This window comes from Tamandua tetradactyla, chromosome 15 (genome assembly GCF_023851605.1).
Source record: "Tamandua tetradactyla isolate mTamTet1 chromosome 15, mTamTet1.pri, whole genome shotgun sequence".
In the NCBI taxonomy this organism is placed as follows: domain Eukaryota; kingdom Metazoa; phylum Chordata; class Mammalia; order Pilosa; family Myrmecophagidae; genus Tamandua; species Tamandua tetradactyla.
This window is the reverse complement of record NC_135341.1, coordinates 49,641,052-49,654,468: the sequence shown is the minus strand read 5'-3', so window position 1 is coordinate 49,654,468 and position 13,417 is coordinate 49,641,052. Positions and strand designations below refer to the sequence as shown.

The 13,417-nt window shown below is 44.5% G+C and overlaps 1 protein-coding gene across 1 annotated transcript in view; it reads left to right on the top strand.

The window, feature by feature from the left end:
• The window catches only part of ITGA9 (integrin subunit alpha 9), a 447,613-nt gene extending 435,506 nt beyond the window's left edge, over positions 1–12,107 (top strand). Inside the window, exon 28 of the mRNA XM_077129816.1 lies at positions 7,525–12,107. Within this exon, the coding sequence (XP_076985931.1) occupies positions 7,525–7,623 (99 nt within the window). The 3' untranslated portion in view covers positions 7,624–12,107. The remainder of the gene's footprint in view (positions 1–7,524) is intronic.
• Positions 12,108–13,417: the final 1,310 nt, after the last annotated feature.

The window sequence follows — 13,417 nt, the reverse complement described above, 5'->3', positions numbered from 1 at the left end:
TGCCTAAGGCCTGGGGTGCTTCTGACCCACCTTTAGTTAACTGTTTGCCTAAAACAGAAACCCCTTATAGGATCGGCAGATGCCTTTCAGAACTGAACTCCAGGCTCCCTGCCCACACCCTCAGCCTGTCCGCCTCCTCCCTGGGCCCTTCCAGGCCCACCCTCCAGCATCTTAGGCAGTCTCTCTTGCTCGATGGCAGCAGTCCCGGGCTCTAGCACAAAATCTACAACCAAGGCCCCACGCTAACCAGACACTTCTTCAAATGCTGAAATGGATCCTAATCAGCTTTCCCAAAGCTGGGATGTTAGCAGACACTGGGAGCCATCATTTATATTTTATGTGTGAGGATTACAGTTACCTGCCAAACCAGCAGGCGAGAAGAAAACTTTGAAATCTGAAGCTCTTTTAAAGGCGGTGGGGGGTCGAGGGGGGGGCAATCCAAATGAGTCCCCTCTCCTTTCGTTTGCCTCCTGACTGGGTTTGAAGACGCCTGGGCCTGGTGTTCTTCCACACAATCCTGAAAGCCCCGTTTAGGAGGTACGGTAAGGAGAAAGACTTCTTTTATGGCTTGTGCCTTTAAGACACACCTTCAATTCATTAAGCCAGACTTCTTTGGGTCATATGGAAAGACAAAGAAGATTCTAGGGGTGTTTTCTGGTTAGAAGAGAAGCCCCCTTCCCTCATTTAGGGCCCCAGACTCTTCTTTCCCTCCCCCACCCCGCCCCAGCTCCTCTCCCCCCTACAGTTTGCCAAAACACTCCAGCCACCCTCCCCTCCTGCTTTCAGCCAAAAAGCTCTCAGTCCTAGTGGCCCCTTTTACAAACTGAAATGACTTGGAGCGAAGAGAGATGCTGTTGCTTTGCCAGCCCTTCTGCTGTCTCTCCTCAGAAACCTGGGGTCTGTTGGCTTGTCTCTCTCACAAGTGGTGGAGAGGCAGGCTGAAGAGGATTTGCCACCCCTCAGAAAAGGGCTTCTTCAAACTCTCTCTCTTAGCAGGGGATGTTCTGAATGGCTCCTGCTTTAAGGCTGGCTGGCTTTGGGCTTGTGGTTTTTATTTGAGAGCATTACTTCTGTCCTCAAACAGAGGTGCTCAGAGAAATATGCCTGTGAAATGGCTCAGAAAATGTGGAAGGCTTGGTAGCCCATCCACAGGTCATGCAGGAAACCATCTTCTCCCCAAACCAGGCTCTTGTGGGTCTATCTTTGCTTCTCCTCCAAAGAAAAAGGAGATGCACAGACATACACCCTCTCTCTCTCTCTCTCTCTCTCTCTCTCCCTCCCTCCCTCCCTCCCTCCCTCCCTCCCTCCCTCCCTCCCTCTCTCCCTCCCTCTCTCTCTCTCTCTCTCTCTCTCTCTCTCTCTCTCTCTCTCTCTCTCTCTCTCTCTCTCTCCCCCTCTCTCTCTCTCTCTCTCTCTCTTTCTCACACACACACACACACCCCTCACACAGTTTGAGAATTAAAACCATGTGCCAAAGACATTCGGGAGGAGTGAGGCTTGTTTATATTTGGAAGTAAATATTGAGCTGATGTAGCACTGTTGACATCTCAAGACAGAGACATGTTATGTAAATGGTCAAGTAACTGAAGAACCAATAAACGTGAGGCCCTGAGGTAATCCAAAGAAGGAGCATATCTGAGGGCTTTGGAATCAGCAACCCGAAGGCAAGGAAGGGGGCAGATGAAGTCATCCAGCCAGCCCCTGGCTTGCCCTGCAGTGGGGCGGGAAGGGAGAGGCTGGTACCTCATGTAACTCCTACTGACTTAGTGCTAATCAGGGAAGATCTCTTATTTCCCTGTGAGTTTTCTGGGTGCTTTTCCACACAGGCTTATGTCAGAAGATTCTGTAAGACTGTCAGGAGGGTTCTGGTAGCTGCTTTGGGAGCTTGGGACCCCCACAAGGACCAGCACAGACACAATTTCAGAAAGCACTCTGTTCTATCAGCTTCTCATGGAACAAAGTGTGACCTTAGCCTCTTCTCCTCTTTCCCCTTGAGTGGCAAAACAAGCCCTGGAAGGTTCCAGAAGAGGTACCAGGAAAATATTGACTTCAGTGGATTGGAAGATATTGCGGGGCTGCTGAGCTTCTAGCCCAGACTCCTCACTAATCATTGACCAGAACCCTCAGTGTGGGCATGCCTGGAAGCAAAAGGCATAGCTTTGCCCATCACTTCTCAATGGTTTCCCCTAGAGTACCCATTATGGACACGTATGCCTGAGAGAGGCCTACTTGAGGAGAGAAGTGTCTTCCACATTTTGATTCATCTTAATTACTAAGAATTTTGTGTTCTCCTTTATAATATATCTGTGCATTAATATCAAAGTTGAAAACTCAATTTTTTCCAAAAATGTCCCAAAAATCTTTGAGAAAAATGGACGCTGATCAGGTTTACTGAGGAATGAGCTCCCTTAGAGAGTGAGTCCTGGGGTCATAGCTGTGTGTCCCACAGCCTGCAGCTCTGAGTTTGCTTTGGGGACTGGCAGGAAAAGGTTGTCATCAATTTTCAGAGCTGGAAGAAGTCTGAGAATGTCATTGGTCCCTTAGGCAGATATATAGACAACAAATAGGACCTGCCCCGTGGCATGGGGATAGTCTGTGAGCATTAGAGCTATAATCAGGGCCCTGGGCTACTTTTGCCACATTTCTTCCATACAACCCTTCTAGGAAGGCCCCTTTTGGTGCTGGGCAAGCCTATATGACATGGTTGTTTGGGCATCCAGTACTTGGTAAGCTCAGAACCATGGTGGGCTTTGAGTACTTGTATCAAAAACCAAAATAAAGTTCCTAAAAAAGCACAAGGGCAACATTTTCCTTATTCTGGGAATGAATTAGTTTCATTGTGTAAGAAACAATATCAGTTTGAACAGGTCCACCATCTTTGCGCAAACTAGGTAGACAGCACTCCTTCCTCACTACCCTTTACTTCGTCCCATCAGTCAAAAAATTCGCATCATCAACCGATTTTGTTAGAACTAGACGCTCTACTGCCATCTGCTGGAATCTGGTCCTAATAAATTCACTGATCTGTGGTGTCCGCGATGTCAGTGGCACCCCACATGTGCAGTGTGCAGCCTGCACTGCTGTCCCCAACGTTCCCGAAGCGATCCTCTTAGATGTGAGTGGATTGGGTTTTAAGCAGTGGTCTTTGGGCTCAGAAGAAGGGCAGGCACCAGTGGTAGCTCCAGCTTCCCATCCAAGAGATTATATACAGTTGGTGTTAAAAATAGGACTTGAGGTGGGGTGCAAGGGTAATTCAGTGGTAGAATTCTCACCTGCCATGTGGGAGACCAGGTTCAATTCCTGGTCCATGTACTTCCCAAAAAAACAAACAAACAAGCAAGAAAACCAAACAATCAAAAAACAGAAAAAAATCAGCAAATGGTTCTGCAGTAATGGAATACTCACATGGAAAAATAATGAAATGTGACCCCTCCGTACAGCACGCAAGAAGAAAAAAAGGACTCAAGACCCTGCAGTGTTGGGGTGGGGTAGAGTCTAGGGGCAGCTCTGTAGGCTCTTCTTGGGGCAGGGGGTGATTTTCAGGCCTAATGCTGGTACCCACTGGCAGTGGTGACTGCCAACGCCTGACACATGTGACAATAATGAAGACAAACCTGTCGCTGGTTCTAGGACAAGTGAAAGGACCTACGAGGTGGAGTGTTCCTTCACAAGCTATGCCTTCAGGAGAATGTGGCCATGAATGGTTGTCCTTCACCAGCCCTGGCCAGTGCAGGGGGACCAAGGGACAAACCAGATGGTCTTCCTTTCCTGTTGGTGACTAAAGAAGAGCACAGTGTGTTAACCCACCATGTCAGGGTACTGACCACGATTTACTTTGCTACTGAAAAAGACCCCAAGAGCAGAAATAAAGCAGGAAACCCTGAGGACTCTCAGCCCTCCACTGATACTCCCATTCATTCCACAAACATTTATTGGGCACTTGCTGTGTACAAAGCAGGAGGATATGCTAGGCAGGAGGGAGGTGACAGAGAACAAGACAGACTTGTGAACCAAGAATTACCCTAAGACAATGCAGCAAGTGCTGTTGTAGGGGTGACCAGCCCAGAGGTACCCCAGCCTGCAGGTGGGGAGACAGGACATGCGGCCCTCGATGCTGAGCAGGGTTCACCAGGCAGGTCACCTTTGCATTCGAGGAACAGCAAGTAGCTCCTTTATGTGAGAAAGAACATTGCAAGGGACTTCCATGTTGAGTGATTTGTAGAGACTGAAACTGTGTCACCACCATGCCATGCCCAAGAGTCATAAAAAAAAACAACCAACCATGGCCTCAGGCCCAGAAGACAAACCCTCACTCTCCATTTCTGTTGGTTTAGAGCAATTTTGGTGTTTTATTTGGTTTTCTGTTTTGAGGAGATGTGTTAAGATTTCTGAAACCATTTTCCCCCTTTCCGCAGAGAATGCCAGAAGGAGAGGGGGTCTTAGAAGGTATGACTTAGCGGAAGGCCTTCACTTGGTGCAGGAGGAAGCAGAGGCCCCAAGAGGCCCAGGGACTTGCCCAAAGTGAGAGCAGGGCAAGGACTGGACCCAGGTTTCTGGTGCCCAGCCATTGCCTGTGGCCCACCCCTCTCCCCTGCATGCTATATCTGTTTAACTGATGCTTTTACAGTGGCGAGAAGTGTTTTGTTATCTAGACGTTTATGTCTCCTTTAACATTTTTTTTAATTTATTTCTTTGGATATGGAAGCTAAATCTTAATCATTCTGTTGTTCATGATGGAATTGAGGGTCAACCAAGAGAGAATTGACCCAGCAGCTATGCTAGACGCAGCATGGAAAGGTGTGGAAAGGGGGTGGTACTTGCTATTAGAAAGATACCCAATTCTCTGACGCTTCCTGCTAAAGCCAAGTGCCCAGGTTAACTATCCACACTGATCTAGAATGGATAGATCTAGAAGGGAAATATCAAAGTTCCATGAACACCCCCATTTTTCCTCTTGTGGAAAGACTGGATACTGAGCACCGCTGACCTACCGGGTGATTTCAGCACATCATTTGAGGTCTCCGAGCCTTAGTTCCCTTGTGTGTTAAGTGGAGGTCATAATCATAGTTACCTCCTGCGCAGTGGGCTGTGAGGATGAATGAGATGCTGCCATACAGGGCATGTTTGTAATTTATCACCGGTACCGAGTACAAGGGAGATGCTAGGGATAAAAAGCACAAATCCTGCCTTCAGGGAGTCCTAAGACAAATGTGGACAATCATAAGGGAGCAGACGGTTAAAATTCTTCCAGATCAGTGCCACAGTAGAAACACGTTACTTATATGGAATTAAACCAGGGATTGTTGAAATATTATGCCATCCATAGTCAGAGTTATCTGCTAAATAGCTTATTTCCATATCATATCCAGCCTATTTTCATGATTATGTTTTACTCAGCACAGGAGATTCTGTGATATGTTTGCCAGGTCAGCTACCTCTTTATCTTTAAATGGCTCAAGCAGGTGCTATTTAAACATTTCCATCAAGTCTTAGTCCACTTTTCTGGCCTTCTCGGAGTGTACTTTAGGGATGGCAGCAGTGACCTTTTTCTTATTATCAGAACATGGAGGTCAAGCCCCTTCCCACTTCCCTTGCAGAGGGTAGTCGATGGTGGAAGTTAGAGAGACATGTGTGTGGGGTGGGAATCACCTGTGAAAGTGGGGTCCTGAAAGATGTGGTCTATGCTGGGAAAAACCTTCAGGGTGGAAAACGCCAGGAACACAATGTCTGTTTACAAAGCTGGCCTTGAGGATTGACCCTCAAAATGCGACACCCTTACCAGTTGTTCTCCTGAGAAAGGCTCTGCCCACTCAAGTCACTCAAACTGCACCATCTTGTCCACGCCAGTGACAAGGAAGGCTCAGGCTTTCTTTGGCAGTGTGGGTGAAGATGATTAACTCTTCCCTGGCAGCTTTCTTGACAGTTCTCATCTTATTGGCTAGGCCCTTTTGGAGGCTGAGAAGATGGTGCAACAAGACAGTTCCTGACCTGTACCTACCACCCTCACTTGGGGGGAACCCATGATCATTGTGGTGACTATTTGTGGGTGCCTCCCCAGATGCTTGGCTGACAGCGAAGAAGCATGAGAACAAATACACAGACAAAAAACAAGTTTCACGTGCCCATGAGAGCTGTGTTTGCTTTATGATGTTTAGGGTATTTTGTGTGTACATTGTTTGTTGGCAATAACCTGTCTGTAGCGATTGTTAGACATCAGGGTTTTCAAATATGACATTAAGTGCTATTGTGGAACCACAAACCTGCAGTGGAGCAGGCCTTCCTGCAGCAAAGTATGATTCCCCTAAAACAGACCCTGAAATCAGGATTGGAGGGCAACTAGTTTATTTGGAAGATGATCTCAAGAAATATTGATAGGGAAGCAGGAATGGAAGACAGGGAAGAGAGGGAAGGTAACAAAGGATGTGTTATCAAGCTGGTAACCACTTTGAGGATGTTTCCCTGGGGCACTGGGGTAGCATGTGCACTTCATAGTTATCCTACCCAGAAAGAGAGGGAGCGGGATATTTGTTCACCCGCTCCAACCAGTCCAGTCTAAGGGCAGATGGAGGAGAAATCTCTGACCTCTGAAACAGAGGGCACTAATGCTGGCGAGCAAAGGACAAGAAATGCCAGGCCTCCCTGGGCATAAGAGAAAAGGTGAGTTTGGGGCTTTGAAAAGTTGCTTAAAGTTTGTCTGGCATGCCTGTGGTGACTTTATGAGAAAAACTAGAACTTTGTCTTACCATATGTGAAAAGCCATAAGACCAAGGTGCAACATCAGAGGGGAGAATTTTTTTCCCAGCCACATAAAGGGAACTGCCATCCTGGATCAGGATTGCATGCCGGTTCTAAGGGAGTCCACACTGCGGACTGTGGTGCACACGGAGCATGACTTCCATAGGTTTGAGAGAAAGGTGATCTCGATGTCAGCAGGGTAGAATGAGGACCCACAGACCCTTTAAAAAGACTGTGACGTTAGAGCCGTATTTATCAAATTGTTTCACAGTTGCTAAGATCTGTCAAGATATTAATAAATTTATCATAAGTCAAGTAAGTCAGGAAATCAGGAACTGTCAGATCTCTGGGTTCCTTCTTTTCAAAAGTTTTCAGATCTTTTATTATTTCTAATGTACACTATGATTCTCTAAAAGAAAGATAAAGAGTGCAGTGTTTCCCAAAGTTATTTGACCACAAAACCTTTTTGACTCCCAAACACCTATAAATAATTCTCAGTAACTAGTGTTCCCCAGCCCACGATGCGGGGAACACTCTACCAGAAGCCTTTTACAAGGAGGGAACCACTTGTCACAACACAGCCCGCAGGAAGCTCGTGCCCTTGGAAAAGGAGCCCTACATAATGCCTTCCTTTCCGATGTGTTTTCTGAAACAGTCTAATCCACGGCGTCTTCCAAGCTGTCCCAGCACTGTGAATGTAGGTCACACCTACTCGTGGGCCAGGCTACCCTAGCGTCCAAATGGCTGATTCCCCGGCCTTTCTAACCCGCCTTCTCCTCTGCCTTTCAGATGGGCTTCTTTCGCCGAAGGTACAAAGAAATTATTGAAGCTGAGAAGAACCGGAAAGAGAATGAAGACAATTGGGACTGGGTCCAGAAAAACCAGTGACCTGCCACACCAGTCATGTGACCCAATCATCTGCCTGTCATCCTTGATCTTTGTATCTTCCATATTTGGAAGAAAGAATCTTCTCCAGATTTTTCGGAGGCCCCACTGATCCCGTTCTCCTCATTCTATCAAGCCCGGATGCCAGCCCAAGGCAGCAACTTAGGCCAGGCCACATGACTGGAGCCAACATCACTTCCTTTTAGAGATGAACTCTGAACTTTGGAAAGTGAGCTAGAGAGCCGAGCAATATTTATGGATGCAACATGCGTGGTCAACCCTCAGGGGAAAACTGTTACCTAAAAGTATTTTTATAAATATAAGCCTTTTATACTGATTATGTCTTTATATTTGTATCAGTGTTTTATTATTTCTATTAAATAGTTATATAATTCACTCAAGCACTGATATCTTGGCCTGAAATCTTGGAAAAACATGTACATGAATACAAATTTTAAAGGATAAAAATCATATTGTACTTTGGAATTTGCTGTTGTAAAAAGACTTACAGATAAAATAAGCTGAAGAAACCTCATGTAATGAATCCACCAAGCCGGCAGTGCTGCGTATGAACTGTGGATGTGGCAAGACCCCAAAGACATTTCACATCTTTATTGCCTGGAGTCAAGTTTGAAGTAATGTGCTAAAGAACTATAAATATTTTTTCACATGCAATTTTCATTGGAAGATTCTCAACAGGAATTGGGATGGAGAAACCTGGTTCTTATCAATAAGTGTTCTCTGTATCACATTCATACAGCAGACAACTCACCTTCCTTCCATCATGGATGAAAGCTTGGAATGATGCCAGTTGGCCATCTGGTAAACCTCAGGATGGCATCTCATCCTGGACATCATGCACCAGAGTCCACACACCTCAAGGCCTAAATCACTGCCAACCAAGCAAAAGTTTGTCTCTGAATACTCTGAGACTGATTTTTCGTGGTAACGTTACATTAGAGGTCTCTATTTCTGCTATTGCTCTTGCTCTCCCAGCTAATGGAAATTGCAGATCCCTTCCCAAAGATGGCAGTTCAACCTGTCCTTTTTTAAAAAAAAAAAAAAAAAAAGTATTTTAGGTGAGATTGCCAAGAAGAAGACCCTGAGATAAGAATTTGCATGCAAGTGATTTATTAAGGACGTGTTCCCAGGGGACACAAGTGCAGAAATGAATGAAGCAGGACAGGGAAGAGGTAGAAACCAGGCAAGGGTGCCATCTCAGGGAAAGTCCCACAGAATTAGCTTCAGCTGATCCCACAGGGGAATTCTGGAGTGGAAGCTGTGCCTCAGCATTTTCCCAACCAAAAGCAAGAAGCTGGACTTTCATCTTCCTGCACCCAGGGGAAATGTAAACACTGCTCTCAGTTCTTGCTGTCAAAACAGCTCCAGTCTCCTAGGAGCAGTCTTCTAAAGGAGAGCCATGGGTGCAGGCTCCCAATCTGGGAGCACACAGAAATGATAACAAAGTGATCCAGAGGGATCTGGGTAGAGTACTGATGTCCTCCCCTAACCCCTGCATGTGAGAATGCTGTTATGGCTTTCAGTATCCAAGCTCTCTATTTGAAAGTGTTTATTATCACTTGAAAGTGCTACCTGGTTTTGAGTGCAGTGTGACTTTCTAAAAGAGCCATGAGATGGAATGCAGCATGCTCAGCATTGTACCCGGCCCATAATGAACGCACAATAACTGATAGCAGCTGCTGATAGGACTTTGGGATAATAGAAAGGAAAGAGAAAGCAAGGGGCTAAGGCTCTTTATAACCTGCTCAAGCCCCAGCACATGCAATAACCACCGTCAAGGATCTTTTTATAGGATCTTGTTTACTGGAAGCTAACATGTTGGGGGATCTGTGAACATTTTTGAAAAGATACAGATCTCAGCTTCAGGTTAGACAGGTTTTCTATACTCATATTTGGCTAATACTTGCAAACATAGCTAAAATTTTGGCAAAATTATGAGAGTGCTGAGCCAGGTTCAAGCCTGGCATTGAACATGTATGCTTTTTGGTTCCTTTTTATCATACGGTTGACTTTGATGCAGGAAGATGATGAATGTATCATCCTTGCCTTCCTGGTGAACTTGAGAATAGATAACAAGAACCAGAGGATCAATTTTTGATGTGATCTGGGCTGATCATAGAATGAAGCCAGACATGTTGCTTCTTACCAAGGGATGGAGGCACTGAAGTAATTACAGAGCAGAGCCAGGCAAAGAAACAGGTTCTTACCTAGATTTTGCTTTATAAGTTTTATCAAAGCAATAAGAAAAGCATTCTTGGGAGGGTTGTAGTCACTCATGCAGCAAATATTTATGGGCCCCTGCTACATGTCAGCCACCATGCTAGGTCCTGGAGAACACCACAGCCACTTTTTAGTGCAGGTCAACAAACCCTCCTGAAATGGAGCGTAGAGTGTGAATTCCTTTATGACTTCGTTTTGCAGTTTTCTCTTGATGAACTTTTGTTAAGCATGTTTTCCTTTAGTAAATTATTTAGGATTCTTAGACAGTAGGCCAAGGACAGCCCATCAGACAAATGCATTTATAGCCACTATCCAGCCCCCACAAGAGGTGACAGTGTAGAAGGGTGACAGGTAGGCCTGTAGTTCTGCCAGTCAGAAGGGACAGCCTCTTTAGGACAGGATGGGCTCCTTGGGGCAGTCTTGGAACTGGAATCCATTTGCTTCTGTTTGACTCTGAATGGTAGACAGACCCATATGGGTACTGATGTATCCATGAGGTCACTAAGACTTCATAAGGCAGTTTTTTAGAAAACTGATGGCCTCTCCAAGAAGCTGTTGAAGGGAAAGATGTTGCCTCTGCTTGTCTTACCATGCTAAGTAACAGATAGGGGGGGCTTCAGGAACTGAAAAGTTAACCATTCATCACAATGATAGAGAAAGAAAAGCCAAACATATTATTAGAGTGCTCTTGAGCACTTGAGCAGTTTCAACAGCCCCATCCCAGGTCAGAAGCCCTCAGCCCTCAATAGGCTCTCAGGGGGAGCAGACAGAGTGGTGTCCATGAGTTGGTGTATCTGTGTTACGTCTCCAGTAAATCCTTTTAAAGATCCACAGTTGCTTCCAATTTTCATGCTTCCTGCTTCTATGGATTCACTATAGAATGCTGTAAGATATTCTCTTGGGCAGCATTATTTCCAAATCTGCTTCAGCTTTTACTTGTGTATTCTGAAAGTTTTAACCAGCCATCAGAAGAAGTGAGAAGCTTTTTCAGTATGAAAAAGGATCTTTGTAGAAATTGAGTAAAATAATGTCTGTTTTTTCTAAAAATAATTTCCTTATGCTCAATTTACATGGGACTCAAGAGAATTTGGGACATCCCCAAAGTGAGCCCTAGACCCTTCACACAGCAAGATACCTTGAAGTTTTAGGAGCAAGGGAGTAGGGGTAGGGATGGGCTGGGTCCCTTTGTTGTATGGCAATGCACAGGCACACATGCAAAGTCACTGGCCGCCAAGACCATGGAGGCTTCATTAGGCAGTTCTTCAGAAACCTCTGTCACCATCCCCAGGAACACCCTGAAGTTTGGTGAGCATTGTGGAAAACGCCATAGGAAGTCCTTCACCAAATCAGGTGTAGCCTACAGTCCTTCAGCTGAAGGCAAGGAGTTAAATATATATATCCACCAGCACTCCTGGGAACATCTGGCACCTATTCTCAGTGTGGCGGCATAGTAGGTCCCTCAAATGAAATTTGTACTGTATGCTCCCTGTTGGAATCCTAGCACAGTGAGCTTTTTAAAAGGTTATTCTACTTTTATTTTTGGGTGAAGCATTATGGCCAGGTGAAAGCAGCTATGTATGAGTTACATGAAGAGAAGAAAGGGTGGGAAATGAAATGTGTGCTTGGTACAGATTTTTCCAGAAATTCAGAGGTGCTTCAAACGATTTGGGAGAAATGGCCCTTAGCAAAGAAAAGGCAGAAAACAAGTGTTCTTTTGGAAATGCTCCAAGCATGCAGAGCTTCAGTCAGTGTTTTGTCTTGATATCTAGAGTAATAATATACACCGTGGAGAATATTTTCTGAAATAAAGAATGACTGAAGGGAAGATACAGATCCAGTGGGGTCAAGATGAACCTTCTAGAATGTCTTCTGATTTTCAGCACAACGTGGGGATAATAAACAAATTTCCCACATGGTGTAATGCTTTGCAGCACAATGATTTAGACTTCAAACTTTGTTAAGATTTTTTTAAGTCCTCATGTGCATGGTGTGATTGGCAGAGTGAGTTTAAAGACTTTAAGAGTAGTTAATTGCATGGCAGGGCACCCACACTGTTTTCACTTCCTGAACTTTTCTAATGCATCCATGAACATTTCCGCTGAGGAATTTTGGAGAGAGGGGTGTTGTGCCTCATGATTTCACTTGTATTAGAATCTATGCAGTCACTTCTTGTTCACTTGCACTGTTTGGGGAATGCCAGGTTTACAAAAATAAATGTTTGGAATTAAAAAAATGGCTGCAAATGATTCAGGAGTTTGAGCTGTAATTTCTTTGCTAATGAAGAACTTGAACATTTTGGGGATGTTGGAGATAAGGTTTCAATGTCAACTTGAGTATTAAAAAACATTTCCCAGGGTGCACGGGTGGTGCGGTGATAGAATGTTTGCCTCTCATGCGGGAGACTAAATTCAATTCCCAGACTGTGCACCCCCCAAAAAAAAACATTTCCCAATCTCCATCTAATTCCACATGAATAACCCCACTCGATGTGGCTGAACTTTTCCTGATCCTTGGCCTCCATACTAGAGACCACCACCTTCTCTGTGCATCACCCACCTGCCCAGGGCCACACCTGGGACTCTGATCTCAAGGTAAACCTGCCCAGGTTAAATGGGATGGAAATCTCAGTGTCAGCAGACTTCTTGTACATGTGTCCACCAGCCACTAAGCACTTTCCCAGTAGCTTTTTGGTAGCATTGAGACATTTGCAAACATTATATTCACTTAAATTTTTTATCTTCTCTGTCTGCTATGTCCCTGTTCTTTTCTCAAATGTTGTTCATTTGTGTTTTTTCCTCTTCTTTCCCTAGATGAGACCAACAAAGATTTATTTATTTTGTTGGTGTTTTTCTTTTTTTTTTTTTTTTTTTTTTTTTTTAAAGGAAAGACAGAGAGAAGGAAGGAAGGATAGAAGGAAGGAAGGAAGGAAGAAAGGGAAACATCTTTAAACATTTTCTTGTTTTATTGTATTCTGTTTCTCCGTTTTTGTTACATGGGCTGGGGCCGGGAATCGAACCGAGGTCCTCCGGCATAGCAGGCAAGCACTTTGCCCGCTGAGCCACCGCGGCCCGCCCTGTTGGTGTTTTTCAATTGACTGTATCAATCAGGCTTACTGTTTTTTGTTTTCTAGTTCACTAATCACTGCTTTTACATTTATTAGAATATCTTCTACCATCTTTGTAGTTAAAATTTACACACATACACACCATATATATATATATATATATATATATATATATATATATATATATATATATATATATATATATATATATATATATATATAAAGGGGGAATGAAAAGATACATGGGAAGGGGTTAGAAATGGCTGTCTTGAGGTAGGTGGAATTGTCAGTGTTTTTGTGTTTTGTTCTTACTTGTCTGAATTTTCTTATTTGTAGTAAGCTTATATTTCTTTTGAAACGAGGAAACACTTGCAAAGTTTATTTTTTGAATTATGTCTGGAAGGGTGTGAATTGCCAAGCCAAAAGATACCCCAAATTGTAGTTCTGAAGTTCCGTACTGGTTGTTGGCGATAAGTGTTCATTACATCTCAT